Raw genomic sequence first — 25429 nt, 5'->3', positions numbered from 1 at the left:
CGAGAATATTACCCTGAAGCTGACATGACTGACCTCCAACAATCAAAACCATCTTTCATTATGCCAAGTATGGTTCCAACCAGTGGCGAGATATCCATTTCCTAACTGCCATTGACTCTAATTTTGCTCAGGCTTGTTGGTACCACACTCGGTCAAATGCAACCTTGATTTAGAATTTTTTACCCAAAAGAAGGACAAATGAGCAACAAATGGGAACATCACCATCTGCAGTTTCCCCTTCAAGTCACACATTATTTTAATCTCAAACTGTATTGCTGTTCTTTCTATTGTTGGATCAAAACCCTGGATCGCAAATCCTTACAATGTTGGGATTGTACCTTAGATGAATTGCAGTGTACACATTCTACTATGAAATAGTTGGATACTTGATATGCACATTTTTATTCTTTTATGAAATGTTGATATTACTGGAAAAGATAATATATCATCCTTGATAAAGTGGTGGTGAGCCTCTGGAATTGCTGCAGTGCTGCCATTATTCTTCGGCCTAGTCTCCTTCTTTATATGTAAGTTCTCGACAGGGGCAGTCATGGATGAAATGTAGCAGTGGTTAAATAGTTGTGTGACACAAGAAATGTACTACATTTGGGTTAGGGTTGTCATAATAGTATGTCAGCCTGAATCATGTATAAAGTGTAATAAATGTGGATTGAAATGTTTGAGGAGAGTAGAGATTCTGTCTGATCTACATTAATGACAGGAGGAAGAGCTGTAAGTTGTTACTTTTGCTTTATTTCAGTGTCAAAATGCTGCAGCATTTTATCATTCAAAACGAAATAGGTTCATTTGTGTAATCTGAGAATCCTACGTTAGTGCGGGATGATCACAAGGTCCTGTCACTGAACACACACTGCTTGAGTAGTATCCAGTTGGGAGAATTATGTACTTCACATAGCTCACACTTGTGTCGAGATGTTATAAAATTAGTATTTTTATTACATCAGTCTCAATGTATTAATAATATCTGTTTGAAAGCAGTGGATAATTATACTTCTTATAATTCTTATACTTGACAACACTTTTGTAAAATTCAGAAACCAAAGGCTTTTCAGACACAGGTCTCCTTCCCAGCAGAGAACAGAACTGCCTTAACCATTATCACAGAGTGGCCTCATTCCACAGATCAGTAAGAATCTGTTTAGAAGAAAAACCCCCCATCTCACTCTGACTTCCGGACTGAGACACAGTTAGGAAAGGAACCACTGACTAGGTTTGACCAGCCCTGCTGTAATTCCAATACGAGGGAAAATCCTCTGACTTATTCATTTCTCAACAGGGGGCAGTGGTAGAACGGAAGGTGAGTGATGCTGTGGGGGCTGGATTGGTGTGGAGATGTGTTGGGGAGAGAGATCAGTGGTAGAGTGGGAGTGGGTTTAGAGGGATGGTGTATGGGGGAGGCTGGGTGGAAAAGGTAATGGGGTGGGAAGAAAAAGTGAGGAGTACTGATTGGAGAATTGGGGTAGGAAGCAGATTCCCCTTTCTGATATCCCAATCACTTTCCCATCCAGCAGAACTCCTGGAACAGTCTTAATTGTGTTTCTAACCTGTTTGTTTAGTGACAGTATAAGAAATGAGCTCAGTGATGACCCTTGTCCTATTCTTTGCATTGCTAGCTCTGGTTGGAGGTTACATTGTCTGTATGAATGGAATATGACTGGAGTACCTCAATCCCCAGCAGGTAGACACAGAGTGTCTGGAATTCACCTTGAACTGTTACTCATTCATTTCCGGTGTCATGATTCAGTATGATGCATGTTTATGTAGGGTTACAATTCTGGAGCAGCAGAGAATGCAAGACAGAGCACTTTTATATGTTAAAGCTGACCTGGGAATGATTGATAATCACACTAAAAGCCAGACTACACATTATGTTCTGGATTGGAAACTTATTAAAGACTTACTGATATTTACAAATGTATAAAAATCTAAAGCACTGATGTTATTGTTTAACCCACATTTCTGTGTAAATAAAACTTTGGCCACAAATTTGCTGAGAGACAAAAAAAAACTGCAGATGCTGGAATCCAAAGTAGACAGGCAGGAGGCTGCAAGAACACAGTGAGCCAGGCAGCATCAGGAGGTGGAGAAGTCAACGTTTCGGGTGTAACCCTTCTTCAGGACTGGGAGTGGGTGTAAGAGGAACTGCAGATAAAGGGGGTGGCAGGAGCTGGGTAGTGAAGTGGGGATAGATGAAGACAGGTGGAAAGTATGACCTGATTGGACAGATTTGCTGAGGGCTTATGCTTAAAGATGGATTAATATTTTGAAATGAAACCTCCTGCAGTAACCAGAGTTGATCAAGAAGTGCTATCAATTCACACAAAGTGAGTTGTGAAATGAGAATCCTGCCCTTCCAGAAGAAGCCAGTGTTCACAGACTTCTCTCTCATTCTCCCTCCCTCTTTTTAGCCCACACTGTTTGCCCTCTCATGTGGACAGAGCAGGTTCCATGGCATTGTTTCAGTGGAAGTTTTCTCCAGTCTCCAAGTCAATATCGGTTTTCAACCAACTTTGCAAAAACAGATTCTCTAGGTCATTATCATTGGTCTACTTGTAGGATAATGTTTTACACACATTGTCTACCTCATTTCCTACATTACAACAGAGACCACACTTTCAAAAAGCACTACTTTGCCTGTAAAAAATATCTCAGTGGGTGATGAAAGGAGCTGTGGAAGTGGGTGTTCTTCCCTCTATGTGCAGAAGGCACTGTCTTGACACAGAACTCAGTCTTGTGGCCAGCCAGGTGCCCGTTTCTCACTCTGTGTTAGACAGTGAGAGTCAACTGGCTATCCCACAACCATACCTGGGCACATGCTACCCAGTGTCAATGGTCAGCACTAAGTGTCCTTACTAAGTTACTGGCACCTCAATTGTGGTGCACTGAGGACAAATGGCATGTCAACCAAGGCCCTGGGTAGGCAAATTCTGCTCAGTTGTCTTTCTATCTTTTACTCCATAGTAATCCTTCTTTGTGTCCTTGCAAGAGATGGTCCAATCAGTGACTTTGGTACTTGTGTTTCTGACTTTCATATAGTACTAACTTGAGGGGGAACAAAGTGTCCTAGCCAGCAGGGCAAACAGGCTACACACCCTAGAATCAGTCTGCCTGGAACTCCAAGAGAGCTGAATGACTGAGTGGGACATCACCCACATTCTGAATCACCAAACCAGAATGTGCTACTTGTTTCCTTATCCACACCTGACTGATATTTTGTTACTCCATCAGCATACAGTTAAATTTATCATTTATCACAATGCAAAATTTCCCCAATTCCAGTCACCACACAACAAAAGCAATAGAAGAAAAACATGCATTATAGAGTAGAACCCATCTCCAACAAAGAGATAATTAAACAAAGGTTAACCTATGCCAATTTCAAAATCTTGTGGAGTCAGTTTTCATAGCTGCTCCTAATCCAAGTTTATCTGGAGAAAATCTGAAACCTTCCTCTTTTTTTTCCCCTAGCTCCTAACCAGAACAAGAATCATCTCAAAACACCTCCCTACTGCTTCCAACCAAATAGATGCTGACTCTAACTGGCTTGATTGTGTTTCAAAATATCTTGATTTAAGATATCTACAAAAAATGTTGACAAAAAGTTAATTTGTGTGGCTCCCTTTTATCTGGGAATTAGCATACTTCATGGACATTGAATTTTCTCAGTTAATAGAAGGTTATTGGAATTGAGACAAAGGAAGAGATCGATCCCATTCAGTTCAATGTCTAGCCTCTTGGTGGTGTATCATACAAAGGTAATGGAAATGTTGACTAAGCTTCACAATTAAATCCTATCAGCATTTTGGCAATAGCCCAGATATTGGGAAAATAAAATCACTGGTGATATAGACAGTCTTGAGAATTATAGGTCATTGATTCCTCCCAGGTGTGTTACAATCCTCCCAAGTGTTGTCTCAAATACCCATGCGTTCTGTCACAAAATCTTACTTTCTGATGAAGCTCCAGCAAATCTGCATTGGAATAAGTTAACTTCTGTTACTATGGGCAGTCTATTTCACCGATGGACTAGTCACACATTCACTTGTTCATTGAAATGATGGTTGGGATATTACTAGCAAGCCAGGAATCTTGATGTTGAGAGCAACCGTGGTCTGAAGACTGTGTGGATGTATGGTGGCATTGTGGTGGCTATTTTACTGGCACTGGCCAATCCTGTTGCTATATCTCCAGCCAATTAATCATGCTGTCCACTCTTCAGAACTGGCAGCCAATCAAAGTCAGCACTGGGCAATGCTGCTGACAGAGGTGGCATAGGCAGAGGGAAAAGTCTACCCCTTTGTCATTGTGCCCTGGAAGGGTGGGTCAAAAGGCAAGGTGTCAGGCTTAGGCAGGCAGACATCAGCAACTAGAGGGAGCACCTCTCCAGCAATGGTATTGAGGCCATGAAAGGCAATCACCAGAGAGTTCCTCTATGGAGCAGCCAGGAGATTCCCAACCCCCAACTCCACCTCATATCTCTATGAAGCTACTAGGAGGATGCTTAGGAGGCCAGACTTCTCTCCCTCAGCCTCTCCTCCTATCAAAAAGCCATATCCTTGACCGAACTGTCATTCACCTAAACCCTCCCACTGTATCACACCATCTTATCTATCATTAGCTCAGTGTCCATGTTGCGCGCTTACACTTCAAAGGCCCTACATAAGTCCAACCTGCTATTGTAGGTTAGTTGTCGGGGGTAGTTCTGTCAGCAGAGAAGTGTTTAAACTTTGGAATGAATTGTCAGGTTGTGGCTTCTAAGAGTGGGAATGATGATTAGAAGCTATTCTGTATTGTGCTAACAGTCAACAATGTTCATTGTGTGAGGTTAGAAAATATTCAATGAAATGAACTGGTTTTCCTTCACCACGAGAAGATAAATATGTACATATGAGGTACTTCAACAGTATTTAAACTAAATTCAATAAACAAGAATGAAAACAGCACTACCACAGGATGTATAACTTAATCATATTTCTTTCTGGCTTCAGTCTCAAGCTGTTTGTGCAGCAACCTATACAGATTTAAAGAGCAGAGTGTTCTGGGATGTAAATCAGGACTGGGAATCCTGGTTAACTTCCCCATCTTCTCCCTCCTTTCCCACCTTCATTACTCTGAACTCAGTGAATCTGTTGAACATCACACCATACAGTCTGCAGCACTCAGTTCCATTGATTTCTGAGCCACTGTAGGTTATAGTTGAGGGTTGGTTAGCTTATTTGGCTGGATTGTAATGCAGAGTAGTCTATGGGCCAACAGAACTACGGCAACTTTACCTTGATGTAAATTGGACAGGGTTTATAGAGTTACTGAGCCACATTCCCAGGATAGAGTTGGGAAGCAGGATCAAGTGACACTGTTGAGCTGCTGTGCAGTATATGTACCCACAGCAGTCAAATATGCAGCTTCTGTTGTGTCTGTAAGGACGCGTTCAGTTGAATTGGAGTCAGTTTATAGATTCTGCTGTCTCCTAAGATGATCCACCAGTTTCTCCCTTCCTTTCCCCTAACTCTGTATACCTCTATCAACTGATCAAACACACCCAGACAGCATCAATTGAAACCCAATCTTGCCCACTTCCAGTGGGAACAATGGGATTACAGTCAGGTACGGGACCTTTCCCCTGCTTCCTAAACCCAGGACTGTTGAGGCCCAATTATGATGCTCCAACCATGGTCAAAGGTTACAGGAGAAAGTGAGAAAATGGGGTTGAAAAACTTATCCAGCCATGATTGAATGGTGGTGCAGACTCAATGGGCCGAATGGCCTAATTTCTACTCCAATGTCTTATGGTCTTATCTGCAAAGCAGCATTTAAAGCTGGCAGTCTTGGATTGAATCATATAGTACATGAAGCAACCCAATTAGTCCCAGAAGACCCGCAAAATTATCCCTTCAAATATTTAACTAATTCACCTTTGAAATTTACTGTTGAATTTACATCTATCAACCTTTAAGCCAGCATGTTTCAAATCATAATAATTGCTCAGGTAAAAAAACAATTTTCTTTATCTCTGCCTTGGTTCTTTGACAATGACTTCAAAGTTCTGTCCTTTGGTTACAGAACTACTAGTCAGAGAAATTGGTTTGTCTTATTTGCTCAATCAATACCCTTTGTGAAGGTGTACATGCTGCAGTGTGCTGACCTATTGTGATCTTCAGAGAGACTGTTCAGATATCAGAAATCTTCACTGTGGCAGGTTCAAACACCTACTGAGGAAATACACTAGGGCCACCTGACTGTGTCTCAGTGCCGTTTCTAGGTCGAGTGACCCACTATTGAGGGAAGGTAGGCTTTACAGAGTGAAGTTGTGCCTGTGTCCAGCGCGACATTGGCCAGTGAAAGGAAAGCCATTTCATTCAGAAATAAAACGCTAAGCCCCTTGGTTTTTGTGCCCCATGCAGCCCATTTGAAGCTCTCCTTGCTGTGGGTTGTATAACCCTCTCAGTGCCGATGCTCCCCTCAGTCTGTGTTGCCGGTGTAGGTGAAATTTGTGAAGGTTGTCGTTGGCCCTTGGTACAGTGGGTTGTTGTCCTGAAAGGAAACAAGATGTAAACATGGTGAAACTGCATCTTGCTCAGTGAGTGCATTTACAGAATATGTAGCCCAGTTACATTGTAAGTGCAGTACCTGTCTGAGGGGATCATTGCAGTGAGACAGTGATAGGGGTATACAGCCACATAAAGATTAGTATAATACAGCTTTACACAAAGTAGTCGCACAGCACTAAAACCTATTGATGAACTTCAGAACTATTCAGAACATGTTTTTAAATTTACAAAATACAGTGTTATTTAAATATCATCAACTATGACCATTATTTGCACACTAGCTAATGTGCAAGGTGTTCACTGTTTGACCACATTTATAGAATTCAGTTTCCCAACAGTAGTGCACTGCTACAAGTGAGCAGGTCTCAGGCTAGGCCTTGATGCCTGACAGTGGATGTGGCAACAGTGGCAAGTTTGGTCCTTACAGCACAGGCAGTGGCTGCATTGGAGAGGTAGGCTCAGCGTGAACTCATGGCAGTGGCATTGCTGGTGGAGATAAGATGGCGCTGGAGAGTGGCAACTCCTCCAGCAGCAGCCGCAGCATGGTAAAGTGCAGTTGTAGCAGTGTTGTCGGTTTAGCAGCAGGGAGTCGAGGTGTTGGGTGGAGGAACCTGGATCCAGGCTCAGGACTGAGCTAGAAGCAAGAGCTATTCCAAAGTTCACCTAACTTTATTTTTATAAGACTATAAGATGAACTTTAATGTTTTATTTCTATGGCTTTATATTCTGTGTTTTTGTTTGTTTTCTGTTTTAAGATGGTGCCAGACAGTGGTGACACTAAACAACACTTTGCAGTGTATTTGTAATAAATACACTTGACAATAAATTAAAACAAATCAGTGTGCCTTTTCCTATCAGTCTATGAGGGACATGTGTCGAACTATATGTGGTGTGCGGGGCTCGAGATTGTGTCGGGAGGTGTGTGTGCGCGTGTGTGTGTCTTACCGTATTCCACTTTGCGTTGGCTCTTTCTGCCTCAAACTTGGCAAACTCTCGCTTATCGTGGACGGTGACCAGCAACTTCCACATCAATAGAGCCACCAAACCACACAACAGGATGGCGCCCATCAAACACAGGATAATCAGCAGGATGTTCACTGGTGGGGGGCACTCTGCAGGGGTAGAATAGGAAAACATGTTGCATTAATGTAGCAACTTGGAAAGTGGTCTTCCTCCTCCTCAATGTTAGATAAAAGATGAAATGAAGCAGAACATAGCAAAAGGGAGCAGCAATGGGAGCTGATAAAAATAGCAGCAACATTAGAAACACCCCCAAAAACAACAACATTAAGGATTTTAGAAAAAGTATCAAACTGTAGGCACATCAATTCTAAGGGTGAAACTAAACTTGGCAAAAAAAACATGCATTTTCTGGTTTGTTCCCACTGGGACCGAAACTGGAGAAAACACACTTCAGAAAAAAAACAGCAGGCAAGTAGGGCACTCATTGGTTGGACTTTAGTTGTCATAGAAATGCAGTGGAAATTAACCAACTAAATTCAAACTGGACAGATCTTTCAGACTCAATGAGTGCAAGACAAAATGCCTTGACTTCGTGTCTCTTTCTGGCAATGTTTAAGAAGGAGCTAATATGGGGAGATGAGCTGAAAACACATGGGATTAGGATGAGGTTCAACAGAGACATGGCTCAGTTAATGCTCAGGATTGAGTGCTTAATACCCCTTGTTATCAAATATCCAGGAATGAAAGGCAGACGCAACAGTTAACGATATATTTTTAAATGGAAAGGATTTGTGATCTGGTTTTGGGACTGAATCTTGAGTTAAAGAGAGGGGAAACTATTACATTCATTGAATCTCTACTATGTGGAAACAGGCCATTTGGCCCAACAAGTCCACATTGACCCTCCAAAGTGTATCCCACCCAGACCCATTCCCCAACCCTATTACTTCACATTTCCCCTGACTAATGTACCAAACCTACATATCCCTGAACACTATGAGCAATTTAGCATGGCCAATTTACCTAACCTGCACATTTTTGGACTGTGGGAGGAAACTGGAGCACCTGGAGGAAACCCACGCAGACAGGGGGAGAATGTGCAAACTCCACATAGACAATGCCCAAGACTGGAATAAAACCCAGGTCCCTGGCACTGAGGTAGCAGTGCAAACCACTGAGTCACTGCACTACCCAGCAAATTGGGGCCCCTTTTCAGGGACTCCATTTGTGCATGTTAATAAGGCTGGCATGTCGCCACTGCCTGCTGCCATTCAAACACAAAACTAACATCGAGGGCTCATACAGGATCATTGATGAATTTTAAGAAGTGTCAGAAAATGAGGATTTAAATGAGCAAATGTGACAAACATGCAGATGAGATCTTGATATCAGGAATCCTTAAAGGTGGCATCAGGGTGATATAATAGTTATACTCATTTGTGGCTGGATTTTATGCAGGCCTCACACCCCCACAACACGATATGTTTTCCACAGTGAGATCAGATAATAAAATATGGTGGGTAGCCCTTCACCATCCACCTCCAACCTAACCCATAGTAAATGGGCAGATACTGAAGTCGGCAGGCTGCCTGCTAGTTTTAATTAATAATTAATGGCAGATTGAGCTTGTTACTAAGGCAGTTGATCCAAGTATTATTGGAAAGAAGGTGAGGGGAGAGGAAGCTGGACATGCGTTAGGGGCACAACTGGATTACATGTAACCCCTCAAAGATGTTACCCTCAATTTGTTCCTCCCTGCCTAGCTTCCAAAACCCACAACTTACTCCCCCAACCTCCCTCTCAAGACTGCCCAATTCCTCCCTGTCCAAGATTCTGGACTTGCCTCACCCCGGAAATCTAAATCCCCTTGTTTACCCAGCAGCACTCACTACCGATGCTAGCCAATCAGTGTGGTTAGCATCTCTTGGCAGCAGAACTTCCTCCTATGAGAGGGTAGAAGTGATACTCTTGGCTGAATTATATCACTCGCTGAATTGTATTGCCATGAAATGGTCTTGTTAAGCATCAGTTGGAGCAACATCAACTTGGAAGGGGGATTAAGCAATGTGTTGTTATAATGGGCAAAATGACAGAGCAGATTTTCAAATTGAGGCCTGGTAATAAAACTGCCCAGATTACAATCCTGTTTATGTCATTGTTGATTTGCAATGTCAGTTTCACACCGGGACGACAAGTCGAAAATCTGCTCAGAAATATAACTACACAGCTAACTTGTGCACCATTACTTCCAACCCCAACCACTATCCTCATGTCATCTCAGTTTTATTTCCCACAAATATGAATCTAAGCCCGGTGGTTACTAACCTCCTCCGATTGGAGGTTTTACCTTCTTTTGAAACCTTTATTTTGAACTGTCTACCTTATGTTTGCTTTGTTCATGGGATGTTATCCTAATTTGAAAGGCTAACATTTGTTGTCCATTCTTAATTTCCTTTGTGAAGCTGGTGCTGAGCTGAATCTTGGAACTCCATGTGGTGCAGGTACAGCGACAGCACTGTTAAAGTGAAAGATTTTGACCTAGTAACAATGAAGGGGCAGCAATGTAGTTCCAAGTCAGGATGCTGTGTGACTTGGAGGAGAACTTTAAGATGGTTTAGTTTCTATGAATTCATTGTGACACAGGTCCTGGTTTTGGAAGGTGCTGCTAAAGGTAGCTTGGTAATTTCCTGCAGTGAAAAGAATAAATGTTTAAAGTTGTGGATCAAGTGGACTGTTTTATGATGGATAACACGGAGTTTCTTGAGGGTTGTTGGGGCAGCACTCATCCAGATATTGTATCCAGGATATCCAGGATATTGTATCACACTCCTGACTTGTGCCTTGTAGATAGTGGACAGGCTTTAGGAAGTCAGGAGAGGAGTTACTTGTTGCAGCCTTCCTAGCCTCTGACCTGCTCTTGGAACCTTCGTGTTTATGTGGCAAGTCCAGTTCAGTTTCTGGTCATTCGTAACCTCCACGATGTTGTTTTTGTGGATGGTAATGGCATTGAACATCAAGGGGAGATAGTTAGATTCTCTCTTGTTGGAACTGGTCATTGTCTAGAGCTTGTGTGAAGTGAATGTCACTCTCCTTAACCTTCACTGATGTAAAATTATGATTTTTACAAGACATTGCATTTGTATTGATTAACATGAAAATTGAAAAAAAGAAACAAAATAATCATATACAGAGGAACCGAGCCAATACAAGGAATAACTGTTGGTCTAACCTGGTTCTTCAATAACTGACAGAATCGATTTTCCATTTGACTCTTCATGATAACGGAACCGAACAACACAGCCATTCTCGTCCTTATAGGTACAGATGACACCATCTGTAGTTTCTGTATCTACAGAGAGATGGACAGGACAATAATCAAGTGTGATTGAATGAAATGGAAAGATAACCAAATTGGCCACCAATTCCTAATTGGGCATTGCAGCAGCGTACCACAATCACCTTCTGTTGTCCAGAACCAACCTGCAATAACTCCATAGAAGCCAATATCCCATCACCCTTTACATACACATGGAGAAATCTTGACACTGATCTAGCTTCCTCTGAGTCAGGTCTCAGAGTTAATAGAACCTCTGACACTCCTATTTATATCTGTCAGCTAGGGCTCCCTGATTGGGACTGTTAATCTAGTCCAATCAAGGAATCAATATTCCATGAGGTGCACCTGGCTGACCTCGTTACAATCTCTTCACTGCACAATCCTCAAGTAACAATGCCTATAACAAACAAGTTAGACAAAGGAGGGCTAGTGGCCATTATCTTTTTGGATTTTCTGTAAGCCTTTGACAAAGTGCCACACAGGAAACTGCTAAGTTAGTGGAGGACACTGTGACTAGGGTGGATTTACTGGAGAAAACTGTGGTTGGGGAAGGACTTACTAGAGGACACTGACTGGAAAGGATTTACTGAAGGAGACTGTGCCTAAGGAGGGTTATTGGAGGAGAATGTGACTGGGGAGGGCATACTGGAAACAAAAACGAAAATCTCTAGAAAAGATCTGCAGGTCTGGGAGCAGTGGTGGACCTATATCAGAGTTAATGTTTCAGGTCAACATTAACTCTGATTTCTCTTCAGAGGTGCTGCCAGACCTGCTGGGTTTCTCAGCAACTTTTGCTTTTGTTTCTGATTTGCAGCATCTGTAGTTTGTTCGGTTTTTATTGAGGATTTATAAGAAGACACTATTACTGGGCAAGAGTTTATTGGAGAAAGTGAGGTCTGCAGATGCTGGAGATCAGAGTTGAGAGCGTTTTGCTGGAAAAGTACAGCAGATCAGGCAGCATCTGAGAAGCAGGAAAATCGACATTTAGGGCCGGAGCCCTTCATCAGGAATTTATTGAAGTTTATTGGAGGAGACTGTGACTGGGGGAGGGTTTACTGGAGGACACTGTGACTGGGGAAGGGTTTACTGGGTGACATTATGCCTTTAGGAAAGGTTTATTGGGTGATGCTGTTCCACCAGTGCTCTAGTCTGAGTGTGTAGGCAGGAATGCTAGTCATCTAACCTGACAGGTCACTTTGGAAACTTACCCAACGTCCTCACTCTTCGGATCTCATCCCTGCATACCTTGTCACACGTGCCATTCTCCATCAATTTCCCAGTCTCAAACACTTTACACTCAACACAGCTCCTGCGAAAGAAGGAAGGAACGAGGTGCAAACAAAATTAAGACTTCTATGAAACTTTATTTGGTTTTGAAGCAAATTAATTTCAAGTTTTTCTTCTCCTGGTCCTCACTAATTCATTAGATTTGAAATCTGAGAATCAACAGGTTAACAGGACATTGCAAGCAAACCTATTTCTGATTTGACCCATCAGTGTTCACTTTGAAATTTGTTTTCTCTTCAAATGAGCTTCTCAGTTAGTTTTTCTGGTTCTTTAGTTTTTTTTTGTTCAATCTTCCTTCAAAGGAAGATTTGCATTTCTGAAGTGCCGTTGCAATTTTAGAGCATCCCAAAGCAACTAAGTACTCCTGAAATGTCCAAATTATTGTAATATAAGAAATAAGGTAGCTAGCGTGCTTATAGTAAATTCCCTCAAACAGTAAAGAGATCATAAGAGCATACAAAGAAGGTGAGGCAGGAAAAGGCCTCCGAGTCTGCCATCCCAATTCATGAGGTCATAGCTGATCTTTTTGTAATCTCCATATTACCTTTCCACCTAGCCTCCCAATAACCTTTCACCTTCTCGGTCATCAAGAATCTATCAACCACTGCCTTAAAATATTTAAGTAATCTACTTCCATCATCTTAAGGAAGAGATTTCCAAAGGTTGGTAATCCAAGATGGAGGACGGGAAAAATTTCTGGCTGTAACAGCTGCTCCTTTTTTGAGGTATTTTAGGTGCTGGAGGTGATTTCCTCAAATTCCAGGAGCAGCAATTACTGTTTTATATGCTGTTGCATTGTTTTGGAACTTTGGAAAAAAAAGTCAAAACAACAGTAGTTTTAAAAGAGAGAAGAACAGACAATGGAAGCACATGGTGAGGTCAGTGCAGGAGAGAGAAAGAGAGAGAACCTGCACAGTTACTACCTTTGCTGTTTTGAATTCATGTATTGCTGGACATCGGTGTGCATCTGGGAAAATTAACAAACAGTGAAATTCACAACTAATCTTGGAGGAACCGGTTTGGACAAAATTAAGTGGTGGAGGCTGGTACAATTGCAACGTTTAAGAGGCATTTAGTTTGGTATATGAATAGGAAGGGTTTGGAGGGATATGGGTCGGGTGCTGGCAGGTGGGACTAGATTGGGTTGGGATATCTGGTCACCATGGCCGGGTTGGACCAAAGGATCTGTTTCCATGCTGTACATCTCTATGACTCTATGACTGCTTTAAACAGACACTCACTTATTTTGAAACTGTGACTCTGTTGTAGATTTCCCTGTGCAATAGAACATACTCTCCACATCCACATGATCAAGACTCCTCCGAATATTGTACATTTTAAACAAGTGACCTCTTACTCTTCTTCATTCTGGATTAGTGGTGCTGGAAGACCACAGCAGTTCAGGCAGCATCCGAGGAGCAGTAAAATCGACATTTCGGGCAAAAGCCCTTCATCAGGAATAAAGGCAGAGAGCCTGAAGGGTGGATAGATAAGCTAGAGGAGGGTGGGGGTGGGGAGAAAGTAGCATAGAGTACAATGGGTGAGTGGGGGAGGGGATGAAGGTGATAGGTCAGGGAGGAGGGTTGAGTGGATAGGTGGAAAAGAAGATAGGCAGGTAGGATAAGTCATGGGGACAGTGCTGAGCTGGAAGTTTGGAACTAGGGTGAGGTGGGGGAAGGGGAAATGAGGAAGCTGTTGAAGTCCACATTGATGCCCTGGGGTTGAAGTGTTCCGAGGCGGAAGATGAGGCGTTCTTCCTCCAGGCGTCGGGTGGTGAGGGAGCGGCGGTGAAGGAGGCCCAGGATCTCCATGTCCTCGGTAGAGTGGGAGGGGGAAATTGAAATGTTGGGCCACAGAGCAGTATGGTTGATTGGTGCGAGTGTCCTGGAGATGTTCCCTAAAGCGCTCTGGTAGGAGGCATCCAGTCTCCCCAGTGTAGAGGAGACCACATCGGGTGCAACGGATACAATAAATGATATTAGTGGATGTGCAAGTAAAACTTTGATGGATGTGGAAGGCTCCTTTAGGGCCTTGGATGAAGGTCAGGGAGGGGGTGGGGCACAGGGTTTGCAATTCCTGCGGTGGCAGGGGAAGGTGCCAGGATGGGAGGGTGGGTTGTAGGGGGGCATGGACCTGACCAGGTAGTCGTGGAGGGAACGGTCTTTGCGGAAGGCGGAAAGGGGTGGGGAGGGAAATATATCCCTGGTGGTGGGGTCTTTTTGGAGGTGGTGGAAATGTCAGTGGATGATTTGGTTTTTGCGAAGGTTGGTAGAATGGAAGGTGAGCACCAGGGACGTTCTGTCCTTGTTACGGTTGGAGTGGTGGGGTCTGAGGGCGGAGGTGCGGGATGTAGACGAGATGCGTTGGAGGGCATCTTTAACCACGTGGGAAGGGAAATTGCGGTCTCTAAAGAAGGAGGACATCTGGTGTGTTCTATGGTGGAACTGGTCCTCCTGGGAACAGATACGGCGGAGGTGGAGGAATTGGGAATACGGGATGGCATTTTTGCAAGAGGTAGGGTGGGAAGAGGTGTAATCCAGGTAGCTATGGGAGTCGGTGGGTTTGTAAAAAATGTCAGTGTCAAGTTGGTCGTCATTAATGGAGATGGAGAGGTCCAGGAAGGGGAGGGAGGTGTCAGAGATGGTCCAGGTAAATTTAAGGTCAGGGTGGAATGTGTTGGTGAAGTTGAAGCTCCTCGCAGGAGCATGAGGTGGCACCAATGCAGTCATCAATGTAGCGGAGGAAGTGGTGCCGGTGTAATTACGGAAGATCGACTGTTCTACATAGCCAACAAAGAGACAGGCATAGCTGGGGCCCATACGTGTGCCCATGGCTACCCCTTTGATCTGGAGGAAGTGGGAGGATTCGAAGGAGAAATTGTTAAGGGTGAGGACCAGTTTGGCCAAACGAATGAGTGTTGGTGGAAGGGTACTGTTGGGGACGTTGGGAGAGGAAAAAATGGAGGGCTTGGAGGCCCTGGTCTTGGCGGATGGAGGTGTAGAGGGAATGGATATCCATGGTGAAGATGAGGCGTTGGAGGCCAAGAAAACGGAAGTCTTGGAGGAGGTGGAGGGCGTGGGTGGTGTCTTGAACGTATGTGGGGAGTTCCTGGACTAGGGGGGATAGGACAGTGTCGAGGTAGGTAGAAATGAGTTCAGTGGGGCAGGAGCATGCTGAGACAATGGGTCGGCCAGGGTGGTCAGGCTTGTGGATCTTGGGAAGGAGGTAGAACCGGGCAGTGCGGGGTTCCCGGACTATGAGATTGGAAGCTGTGGGTGGGAGATCTCCTGAGGTGATGAGGTTCTGTATGGTCTGGGAGATGATGGTTTGGTGATGGGGGGTGGGGTCATGGTCGAGGGGGCGGTAGGAAAAGTTGTCCTCGAGTTGGCATTTGGCTTCAGCGGTGTAGAGGTCAGTGCGCCAGACTACCACTGCACCCCCTTTATCTGCTGACTTGATGGTGAGGTCGGGATTGGAGCAGAGGGATTGGAGGGCTGCACTTTGTGAGGGTGAGAGGTTGGAGTGGGGGAGGGAGGTAGACAGGTTGAGGCGGTTAATGTCCTGGCGGCAGTTGGAAATGAAGAGGTCGAGGGCAGATAATAGGCCAGCAGGTGGATGCAGTGTGTTGGAGGTGGACGAAGGGGTCCTCGGAAGGTGGGCAGGAGTCCTGATTGTGAAAGTAAGCTCGGAGGCGGAGGCGACGGAAGAATTGTTCGACGTCGTGGTGTGTATTAAATTCATTGACGCGTGGACGGAGGGGGATGAAGGTGAGTCCTTTGCTGAGGACTGATCGTTCGTCCTCAGTGAGGGGGAGGTCTGGAGGGATGGTGAAAACTCGGCAGGGCTCTTACTCTTCTTCACCCCATTAGATGTGAGCCTAGCCTATCCAATCTTTCCACATTAGACAACTCATCGATTCCAGGTATTAGTCTGATAAACAGTTTCTAACATATTTACACTCTTCCTTACATAAGGAGACCAATATTATACACAATATTTTAGATGTGGTCTCTCAGATGCCTTCAAGATTAGCCAATTTGATTCAATATAATAATTGCATCATTTATTTTAGTGTTGTTGACGAGACATAAATATTGCCTCAGGGCATCCTATCTCCTTTATTCTTCTTCAAACTAGTGGCATGAAATCTTTGACAAACACCAAAGAGGGCAAATACAGTTTCAATTTGGAGACAGCCTCCCCTGACAAATGTAGTACTCTCTCTGTGTTGTCCAGGAAGGTTAGCTGAGATGTTGAGTTCAGGTTTCTGTAGTGAGATTTAAACTTGTGGGCTCAGAGATGAGTGTTACCACTTAGCCACAGCGAATAGAAGCCTCTGGATCAAATATCGTCCTTCCTTCCAATCGCCCCAACCAAGATGGGCAAATTCCCCATTCTCCCCTTCAGGATGAACTCAGAGAGTGTGAATGGCAGTCAAGCCTGTAATTGGAAAGTGGAATGCAGTGGAATATGGAAAAACTGCACCAATGTCACTGCCTTTCTTCCAAGCTGCTTGATGAGCTGTGGGAGTGATGGGGAAATCTGGACTCACCTTTTGAAGGAGCAGGCATCTGGGCAGGTGGGACATTTCTCACATTGGTCTCCGAATGCTCCACTAGTGCAAACACACTTCCCACATTCGCAGTGACCTCGCCCGTTGCAGATCAGCCCGAAAGCGGGCACACAGTTGTCAGTCTTGATGGTGCAGTTGCAGTAACTGTCGGTCCAATCTGGGAAACACTTGCACTCTCCGCACTCACACCTGCCGTTCCCTGTGGCGAATGAAGAATGACAGTGAGGGTCAGAGCCACAGACATTGTAGAAGTAACACAGACTTTCAAAACGCATGTAACATGGTGGCACACAAAAGGTTCATGCACGGGGAAAGGGCTCATGGATTTTTCAAAATATGTATGCATCGATAGAGGATCGGTTAACACATTGGAAGCACAATGCTGTAGAATCATTGAGAGAGATTGATGATTGCGATTGTTCAGTAACTCAGTTACGTTTGTCCCATGTGGGTACCAGGATGAAAGAAAATGAGAGAAGTGGGGTATTGGTCATTTCCCATCTAGCAAATCCCTTTTTTCTTTCTTTGATTTTCTCATCCTCTCCTGCAGTCTTGTTATATTCTCTTTTTTCAATTTCCTGAATTCTTTTGATCTTTTGTTTTCTCTCACATTCTCCTATTCTCCCTGGAGTCTTTTTCTTTCTCCCTCTTCCTTTTTTGTTTTTGATCACTCCCTCCATCTTGTACTTTCACTTTCAACAAATGAACTGTTGTAGACCACTTCCCATATTCTGTTTCCATGTACGCTTGGTGGTTTTTCTCCCACATTCTTTATATTATTGAAAGAGAGTGCGGATAAATTGAGCCAATCTCAATCTCAGGCTGTGACTTGCCAACTGCTGAAAGGAGGCCTCAGCTACTCATAATTCATGTCAACAACTTCTAAATGTTGAGTTTGATTAATATTCTTATAAACAAGGAACACACAGTGTGCCATACAAGTGCAGCAAGCAATTCCTATTGGCCTTCATCTTTTTTTCTATTCAGGTTGAGGGCATCACTGGCTAGGTCAGCATTTATTGCCCATAAGGGCAATTAAGAGTCAACCACATTATTGTGGGTCTGGAGTCACACATAGGGCAGACTAGGAAAGGATTCGAGTTTCCATCCCTAAGGGGCATTAGTGAACCATCATTATACTCCTGATGCCAGATTTTTATTGAATTCAAATTCCGCCATCTGCTGTGATGGGATTCAAACTCAGATCCCAGAATATTATCTGGTTCTCTGAATTAACAACCCAGCGACAATACCACTCGGCCATTACCTCCCCAATGCAATGCGATAATAGCACAAGAGCAAAGCAGTCTTGTTACAATTAAGCTGAGGTTTGGTGAGACCACACCTGGAATACTGTATGCAGTTTTGTGTGGTCTTCGTTCTGTATTTAAGGAAGAATGAATGCATTCAGTTGGAAGCAGTACAGACTAGTGCCTGGCCTGAGACATTTTCCTATGATGAGATGCTGAAGAATTTGGACCTATATCTGGAGTTTAGAAGAATAGGAGGTGATCTTATTACGACTTTGAAGATGGGCCTTGAAAATGCTCTCCCTGGCTGGGGAATACCAGAACTTGGAGGCATAGTCCCAGTATAAGCATCTGATCAGTTAAGACTGAAATGTGGAGAAATTACTTCACTCTAAGGATTGTGACAATTTGGAATTCTGTACCCCTAAAGGATTGTGGTCCTCCTTTGTTAAATATATTTAAAGCTGGTATAGACCAGACTTTTGATTTCACAGGGAATTGAGAGATGTAGGAATGGGCACAAATGTGGATTTGAAGCTCAAGGTCAGCCATGTTTGTACTGAGGAGTGGAGCAGGACCAAATTATACACTCCTGCTTCTATTTTTGACATTCCTTTGCTCTAATTGCCCACAAACAATGCTAATCTGGCACTCACCTTCCACACCCCATGGGCCACCACACTACACCCTATCCTCTTTCAATAATATAAAGGACATGCTGGAGAAAAAGCACCAAATATAGGAGGAAACAGAGTACGGGAAGTGGCATAGAACAGTGCATTAGTTGGAAGAGAAAGAACAAGATGGAGGAAATAATCAAGAACGAAAAGGAAGAGGGAGAAAGAAAGAGACAGTAGGCAGAATAGGAGCATGCGAGAAAACAAGGTCAAAAGAATTCTGGAATATGAAAAACAAATGAAGGAAAGAGAACAGAGAATTGCTAGATTAGAAATGACTAATACCTACTTCTCTCATGGGACCATATGGGACAAACATTACAGGGTTACAGATCAATCGCAGTCATCAATCTCTATCAATGAGTCTACAACAGACCTAATCATGAGGGAGGAATGTTTAGAACCAGCAGACCAAAGCCACAAACACAGTCGCGACAAGACCACCTTACAAATTGTTCAAATCCAGTATTGTTAAACTTTACATTCCAGAATAAATGTACTTAAAGGAAAAGAGTAAAAGGTAGATAGTAGGTCAGGCAGCATCCGAGGAGCAGGAAAATCAATGTTTCTCATGAAGGACTTTTGCCCGAAATGTCGATTTTCCTGCTCCTCAGATGCTGCCTGACCAGCTGTGCTTTTCCAACACCATACTCTTGACTCTAATCTCCAGCACCTGCAGTCCTCATTTTCGCCTAAATAATAGAGGCCATTCATAGCCATTCTTCAATATCCCATTTAAACTAACATTCTGTTCTAATATATATAGTTAAAAAGGCATCTTATTTCTCTTATTGTTCACTTGCTTGTAGATAGTTATGCAGGGTTGCATATGAGGGTCGGTTAGCTCATTTAGCTGGACAGCTAGTGTGAAATGTAAGTAATACCAACTGTGCAGGTTCAATTTTTATACTGGCTAAGGTTAGCATGAAGGACCGTGCTGTATGACTCTCCTTCTTAACTTCTCCCCTAATCTGAGGGGTGGTGACCTCAATTTAAACCCCCATAAGTCATTTCTCTCTAATGAGAGAGCAGCTGTATGGTCTCCTGGGACTATGTTGACTATACATGCCTGTGGACAACCCTGTGAGCTGTCAACCCACCCTCCTTCCTAATCTAAGAATGTAGTATGATTTGCAACTATTTAACTTGGGTGTTGCTAACTCTTAACAGTTGTCAGACTGTGGGTAAATTCTCTGGGTTTGGGGAAATGGGCTGTGTCTCCACGAAGAGGAAGTGTACACTCAGTAGTGGGTGAATCATAACCTATTGAGTAAACACAAAGATGGTTTCACCGTGTTAGGCAACTGGGTTAACCAAACAAAAACAGGAAATTCAATATTAGTTGGCTTTTCTGGCCTACAACCTTTGCTTTTCTTGTCCTTTTATTCTGTTCAGTTTCCATAAAACTTACCTTTCCTATCCAGTTCTGATTGCAATCTCTACCCAAAACATTGACTGGCTTCTCAACTCCTCCCCTCTTTTTCCCAAGCCTTTTTCTTCCTTGCCTCTCATTTTCCCACCTGCTTTTGATTCCTCTCCAGATTCTTGTCTGGCAAACAGCTATTATTGTTCAGAATATTCTGTTTCAGATTTTTTGGGCTGAATTTCTAATTGTCACAGGCACTTATTAATTGGATGGGCACCATCAGATAATGGGCTTGAAATGTCTTGCCACATACTTTGGGTCTCTTTACTAACAATGTTTGCTCATTAAAATGGCCCTTTAGTACTGTTTGGGAATGCAAGCCAATGGACTGTGGATAGGTACAGGACAGGACTGGACCTGGTTGTCTTCAAATCCCCTAAGTTTTGAAATTTAGGCTGTGAGAGAACAGGCTGGTGGCACTTTTATTTCCATAACTCTCATGACGACAAGCTAGACAGATCTAGACAGTGCTCTGCAAGCATCACGAGACATCATTAGTGCATAAAACAATGATGTCATTTCTGAATTAGATTGATGTTTCTGTTGATTTTGTTTGATTAATATCAATGTAAGGTAAATAGTTCTGAGAAAATTATTGTGAATTTATAACATTTCTAAAAATTGAAATAAATGTATTCTCTTGCAGTATTATTATTTGATATAATTTTTATATATTTGCATGTCCAGTATTGATTAATAATTTACTTACATTTTGTAGCAAATTTTATAAATTGTTAGCATTTAGTGCTGAAAAATCAGTGTAGTATTTACAGTTTCCATAAATTGGGTCAAGAAAGAACTGGAATTAATAATCCAGAGGAGAAAGTGAGGACTGCAGATGCTGGAGAAAGTGAGAACTGCAGATGCATGAGGGGAGAATGCTGAGGTTTTCCTGATGCTGGGAGTTTTCCTGATGAAGGGCTCTTGCCCAAAATGTTAATTCTCCTGCTCCTCGGATGCTGCCTGACCTGCTGTGCTTTTCCAGCACCACACTCTCGACATTAATACTCCAGAGGCCCAGGTTAATGTTCTGGGGGAAGTGGATCCAAATCCCATGTAGCAGCTGGTAAATTGAAGTCAGTCATCTTGACTTAAAAGTTAGGCTCAGTTATGGTGACAATTATTGTCAATTGTTGTAAAAACCCATTTTGTTTGCTAATGTCCTTTAGTGATGGACATTGCTGCTATCCTCAGAAGTTCTGAAGAGAGTCATATTAGACTCAAAATGTTAACTCTATTTCTCTCTCCATAGATACTGCCAGACCTGAGTTTCTCCAGTTATTTTTTGTTTTTTGCTTGTCTTGGTATACCTTAAATGTGACTCAAGAGCCACAACGTGGTTGGCTCTTCCCAGTTGTGTTGAAGTGTTGAAGTTGACCATATGATCGGCATTCTGCCATGGACACTGTACTGCTCTCTGAAATGACTAAGGCAAACACCGAGTTCAAGGGCCATTACAGGTTGGTGACAAATGCTGACCTCAACAGTGAGGCCAATATCTCATGGAAAAAATAAAGAGAAAGAGAGGTACAATAGAGTCATAGACTCCTACAGCACGGGGGCAGGCCCTTTGGCCCAAGCTGGTACCCATGAATACTAATGAGTTATTTAGTGGCAGCTCATGTGAGTGGGCCAAGAGATGGTCTGTAATGGCCTTTTGCCCTGCCTGTGTGTTTTACAGGCAAAAATGTTTGAGAATCAATATCTTAATTTTAGCATTTAAAATATTTTTTTAAAAATTGAGTAGCTCTTGTGGCAGAGTGCAGTACTAGGGGCTACAGTCTTAAAATTATAGCCAATTTACTCAGGAGGAAAAAGAGGACACACCTTTTCACACAAAGGGTTTTGAAAATTTGGAACTCCTCTGCCAAAGAAGGTTGTAGACACAGTGGGGTTAATTGAACTATTAAAACAGAGATAGACAGATTTCTTTAAGCGATTGGTATTAAGAACAAAGGAGGGCTGAGGTACAGTTACAGTCTGGCTGAATAGTGGAACAGGCCCAAGGGGGCAGAATCTCTTGCTACTATGATGCATTAAGAAATAGAACAGGAGATAAAGAGAAGGCCACTCAGCCCCTCAAGTATTTTCTGTCGTTGAAAAAAATCTTAACCGATTTGATCACTGCACAACCACATTCATTATTGTGCTATCTAACTCTATCTCTTTTAAGAGCATTCCAAAGACACAGTATTCTCTAATAAAGAAAATTCTCTTCACCTTTGTCTTAAATTGGCAAACTTGTATTTTGAAAGTGTAATCCCATACGCCTTCAAGAGGAACCATCCTTTCCACCTCTGTCCTGCCAAAATCACTCATGACTTTTTATATTTCAATCAAGTCACTTTTCCTTTTCCAAACTTCAGAAGATACAAGCCCAGCTTGTAGGATATGGCACTCATACAGATCCTGAAATCTGGATTCCTAGTGACATGGTGGCTCAGTGGTTGGCACTGCTGCCTCGCAGTGCCATGGACCCAGGTTCAATTCCAGCCTCTATCTGTGAGGCGTTTGTACATTCTCCCAGTGTCTGCATGGGTTTCCTCCCACAATCCAAAGATGTGCAGTTTAGGTGAATTGGCCATGCTAAATTTCCCATAGTATTCAGGGATGTAATAGTTTGAGGTAATTGAGTAGGGGAATGGATTTAGGAGGGATACTCTTCAGAGGGTCGGTGTAGACTTGTTGGGCTGAAGGGCCTGTTCCACACTATAGGGATTTGATTACACAAGCCCACCTGCCAAATCTGCACTTATTTTAATTTTTAAAAACTTTTTGCTATCTCCCACTTTAACAATAAATAACATGAGCACCATTGTGGTGCTTGTGCTATTATTTGCCTGGTCTAGCCTACACGTGGCTCAAGAACCACAATGAGGTTGACTTTTCTTACTCTTGTTGTAATATTGAAGTTGACCATGTGATTTGCAGTCGAGAGTGTGGTGCTGGAAAAGCACAGCAGGTCAGGCAGCATCCGAAGAGCAGAAGAATTGATGTTTCGGGCAAAAGCCTTTCATCAGGAATGAGGCTTGTGAATCAAGGGAGTGGGGAGATAAATGGGAGGTGGGGGTTAGGGCTGGGGGAAAGGTAGCTGAGAGTGTGATAGGTGGATGAAGGTGGGGTTAATGGTGATAGGTCAGAGTAGAGGGTGAAGCAGATAGGTGGGAAGGAGGATGGACAGGTAGGACAGGTTATGAGGATGGTGCCAAGTTGGAAGGTTGGATCTGGGATAAGGTGGGGGAGGGGAAATGAGGAAACTGGTGAAATCGACATTGATCCCATGTGGTTGGAGGGTCCCAAGGTGGAAGATGAGGTGTTCTTCCTCCAGACTTCGGGTGGTTAGGGTTTGGTGATGGAGGAAGCCCAGCATGGCCTTGGCGAAGTGGAAGGGAGAGTTGAAGTGTTCAGCCACAGGGTGGTGGGGTTGGTTGGTGTGGGTGTTCAGAGATGTTCTCTGAAGCTCTCTGTGAGTAGGCGTCCTGTCTTCCCAAAGTACAGTAGACCACATCAGGAGCAATGGATACAGTAAATGACATGCGTGGAAGTGCAGGTAAAACTCTGATGAATGTGGAAGGCTCCTTTGGGACCTTGGATGGAGGTGAGGGGAGAGGTGTGGGCGCAGGTCTTGCAATTCCTGTGGTGGTAGGGGAAGGTGCTGGGAAGGGAGGTGTTGGTGGGGGAGTGGGGGTGGGGGAGTGGGGGGGCGGGGGGGGGCGGGCATGGAGACAAAGGAGTCGCGGAAGGAATGGTCTTTTCAGAACGCAGATTGGGGTGGGGAGAGAAATGTATCTGTGGTGGTAGGATCTGTTTGTAGGTGGTGGAAATGGCGGAGGATGACATATACAGAGGTTGATGGGGTGGAAGGTGAGGACCAGGAGGATTCTGTCCATGTAATCAACAGCCTGCTCTGGACTCTGAACTGCTCTCTGAAATGGTTAAGGCAAGCACTCAGTTCAAGGGTGATTTTGGTCAGTGACAAATGCTGACCTTGACAGTGACATTCATATCTCATAAACAAATAGAGAGACAGCGGTACCCATTAATACTAATGAGTTATTTTAGTGGTAGCTCATGTTAGCAGACTAAGAGGTGGTTTGTCGTGGCCTTTAGCCCTGTCTGAGCGTTTTACTGCCAGAAATGTTTGAGAATCTTCACTTCCTCTCCAGAATTGGAGCTCAATATGTTTTTTATGTAGAATTTACAGTGCAAACAGGCTCACACCAATTGCTCTGTGCGGATGTTTATGCTTCTCAAGAATATTTCTCTTCCATTTTTGATCTAGCATCACCATCTGTTATTTTCTCCATCATGAGGTTATTTAACTTCCCTTTATACCAAATGGGTTGATATTCTGCTTCACTCTGTTCTCACAAATATGTGTGCTCCTCAATCCTGATAGGGTGGAATGACTAAACAGAGGGGAAAAAGCACACAACCCACAGAGTTTAAAAAAGAACTCTAAAAATAGCACTGGCTAAATTTTATTTTGTAAGTCACAATGTGTTAAATGTTGATTCATTTTCTAAGAATTTTAGGCTGGAATTGCCTCCAGCCAATAGATATACTGGTTGTGGCATGATAGGCATGGTTCACTTCAGGGAAATTCTCATTTTTCTAATTCATTTTGATGCCAGACATTTGGTACTGGATAAACAGAACATCAATGGGTAGACTTTGCAAAGTCTGAGACCTAATTCTATGAATGAGGATTTTACAATGACTATACAAATCTTTTGACCAGTACAGCATCTATCAACATATCAGACTGTACTTTGACATACAGGTTTGTCTCATGCACGTATTTTTGCTATGTACAGATGTCAAAATCCTGGAACTTTAGTCAGGTCCACTGGACTGCAGTGGTTCATAAAGTAACTCACCACCACAATCGCAAGGGCAACTAGGGATGGGTAACCACATGTTGGCTGAGCCAGCAATGCCAACATCCCATGGAAGAATAAAGAAAAAAAAATGAAGCACATAATCTCTCCTCAAAGGGGCACATTTCAGTTTTGAAAGGCTTAGGACCCCTGACTTCAAATGTGGTTCTAACAAAATAAAAGCAAAGTATGATGGATGCTGGAGAGCAGGAATAAACCCAGAAAATGCTGGGGAATTTCAGCTAGGTCTGGCAGAATCTGGAGAGAGAAATAGAGTTAACCCTTCGAGTTTGAAGAAAAGTCATACCAGATTCTGTCAAATTTGCTGAGTTTCTCCAAAACATTCTGGGTCACTTAGATCATGGGAATATCACCTACTGTTTTCTTGGTCCTATTGTTTAAGAGGAACATCCAGTTGAGATTTACTAGAATGATGTCAGGGGTGAGAGGCTATAACTATGTGGAAG

The 25429-nt window shown here is 43.3% G+C and overlaps 1 protein-coding gene across 1 annotated transcript in view; it reads right to left on the bottom strand.

Moving 5' to 3' along the window:
• Positions 1-807: 807 nt before the first annotated feature.
• LOC140465914 (integrin beta-3-like) overlaps positions 808-25429 on the bottom strand; it is a 99508-nt gene continuing 74886 nt past the window's right edge. The window contains exons 11-15 of the mRNA XM_072561847.1: positions 16709-16928; positions 12078-12178; positions 10762-10881; positions 7515-7681; positions 808-6552 (exon numbers count right to left, since the gene is read on the bottom strand). Of these exons, the coding sequence (XP_072417948.1) occupies positions 6481-6552; positions 7515-7681; positions 10762-10881; positions 12078-12178; positions 16709-16928 (680 nt within the window). The 3' untranslated portion in view covers positions 808-6480. The remainder of the gene's footprint in view (positions 6553-7514; positions 7682-10761; positions 10882-12077; positions 12179-16708; positions 16929-25429) is intronic.

Source organism: Chiloscyllium punctatum, chromosome 42 (assembly GCF_047496795.1).
Source record: "Chiloscyllium punctatum isolate Juve2018m chromosome 42, sChiPun1.3, whole genome shotgun sequence".
NCBI lineage: Eukaryota > Metazoa > Chordata > Chondrichthyes > Orectolobiformes > Hemiscylliidae > Chiloscyllium > Chiloscyllium punctatum.
Note: the sequence above shows the minus strand (reverse complement) of the source record. Positions and strands in the feature narration are given on the sequence as shown.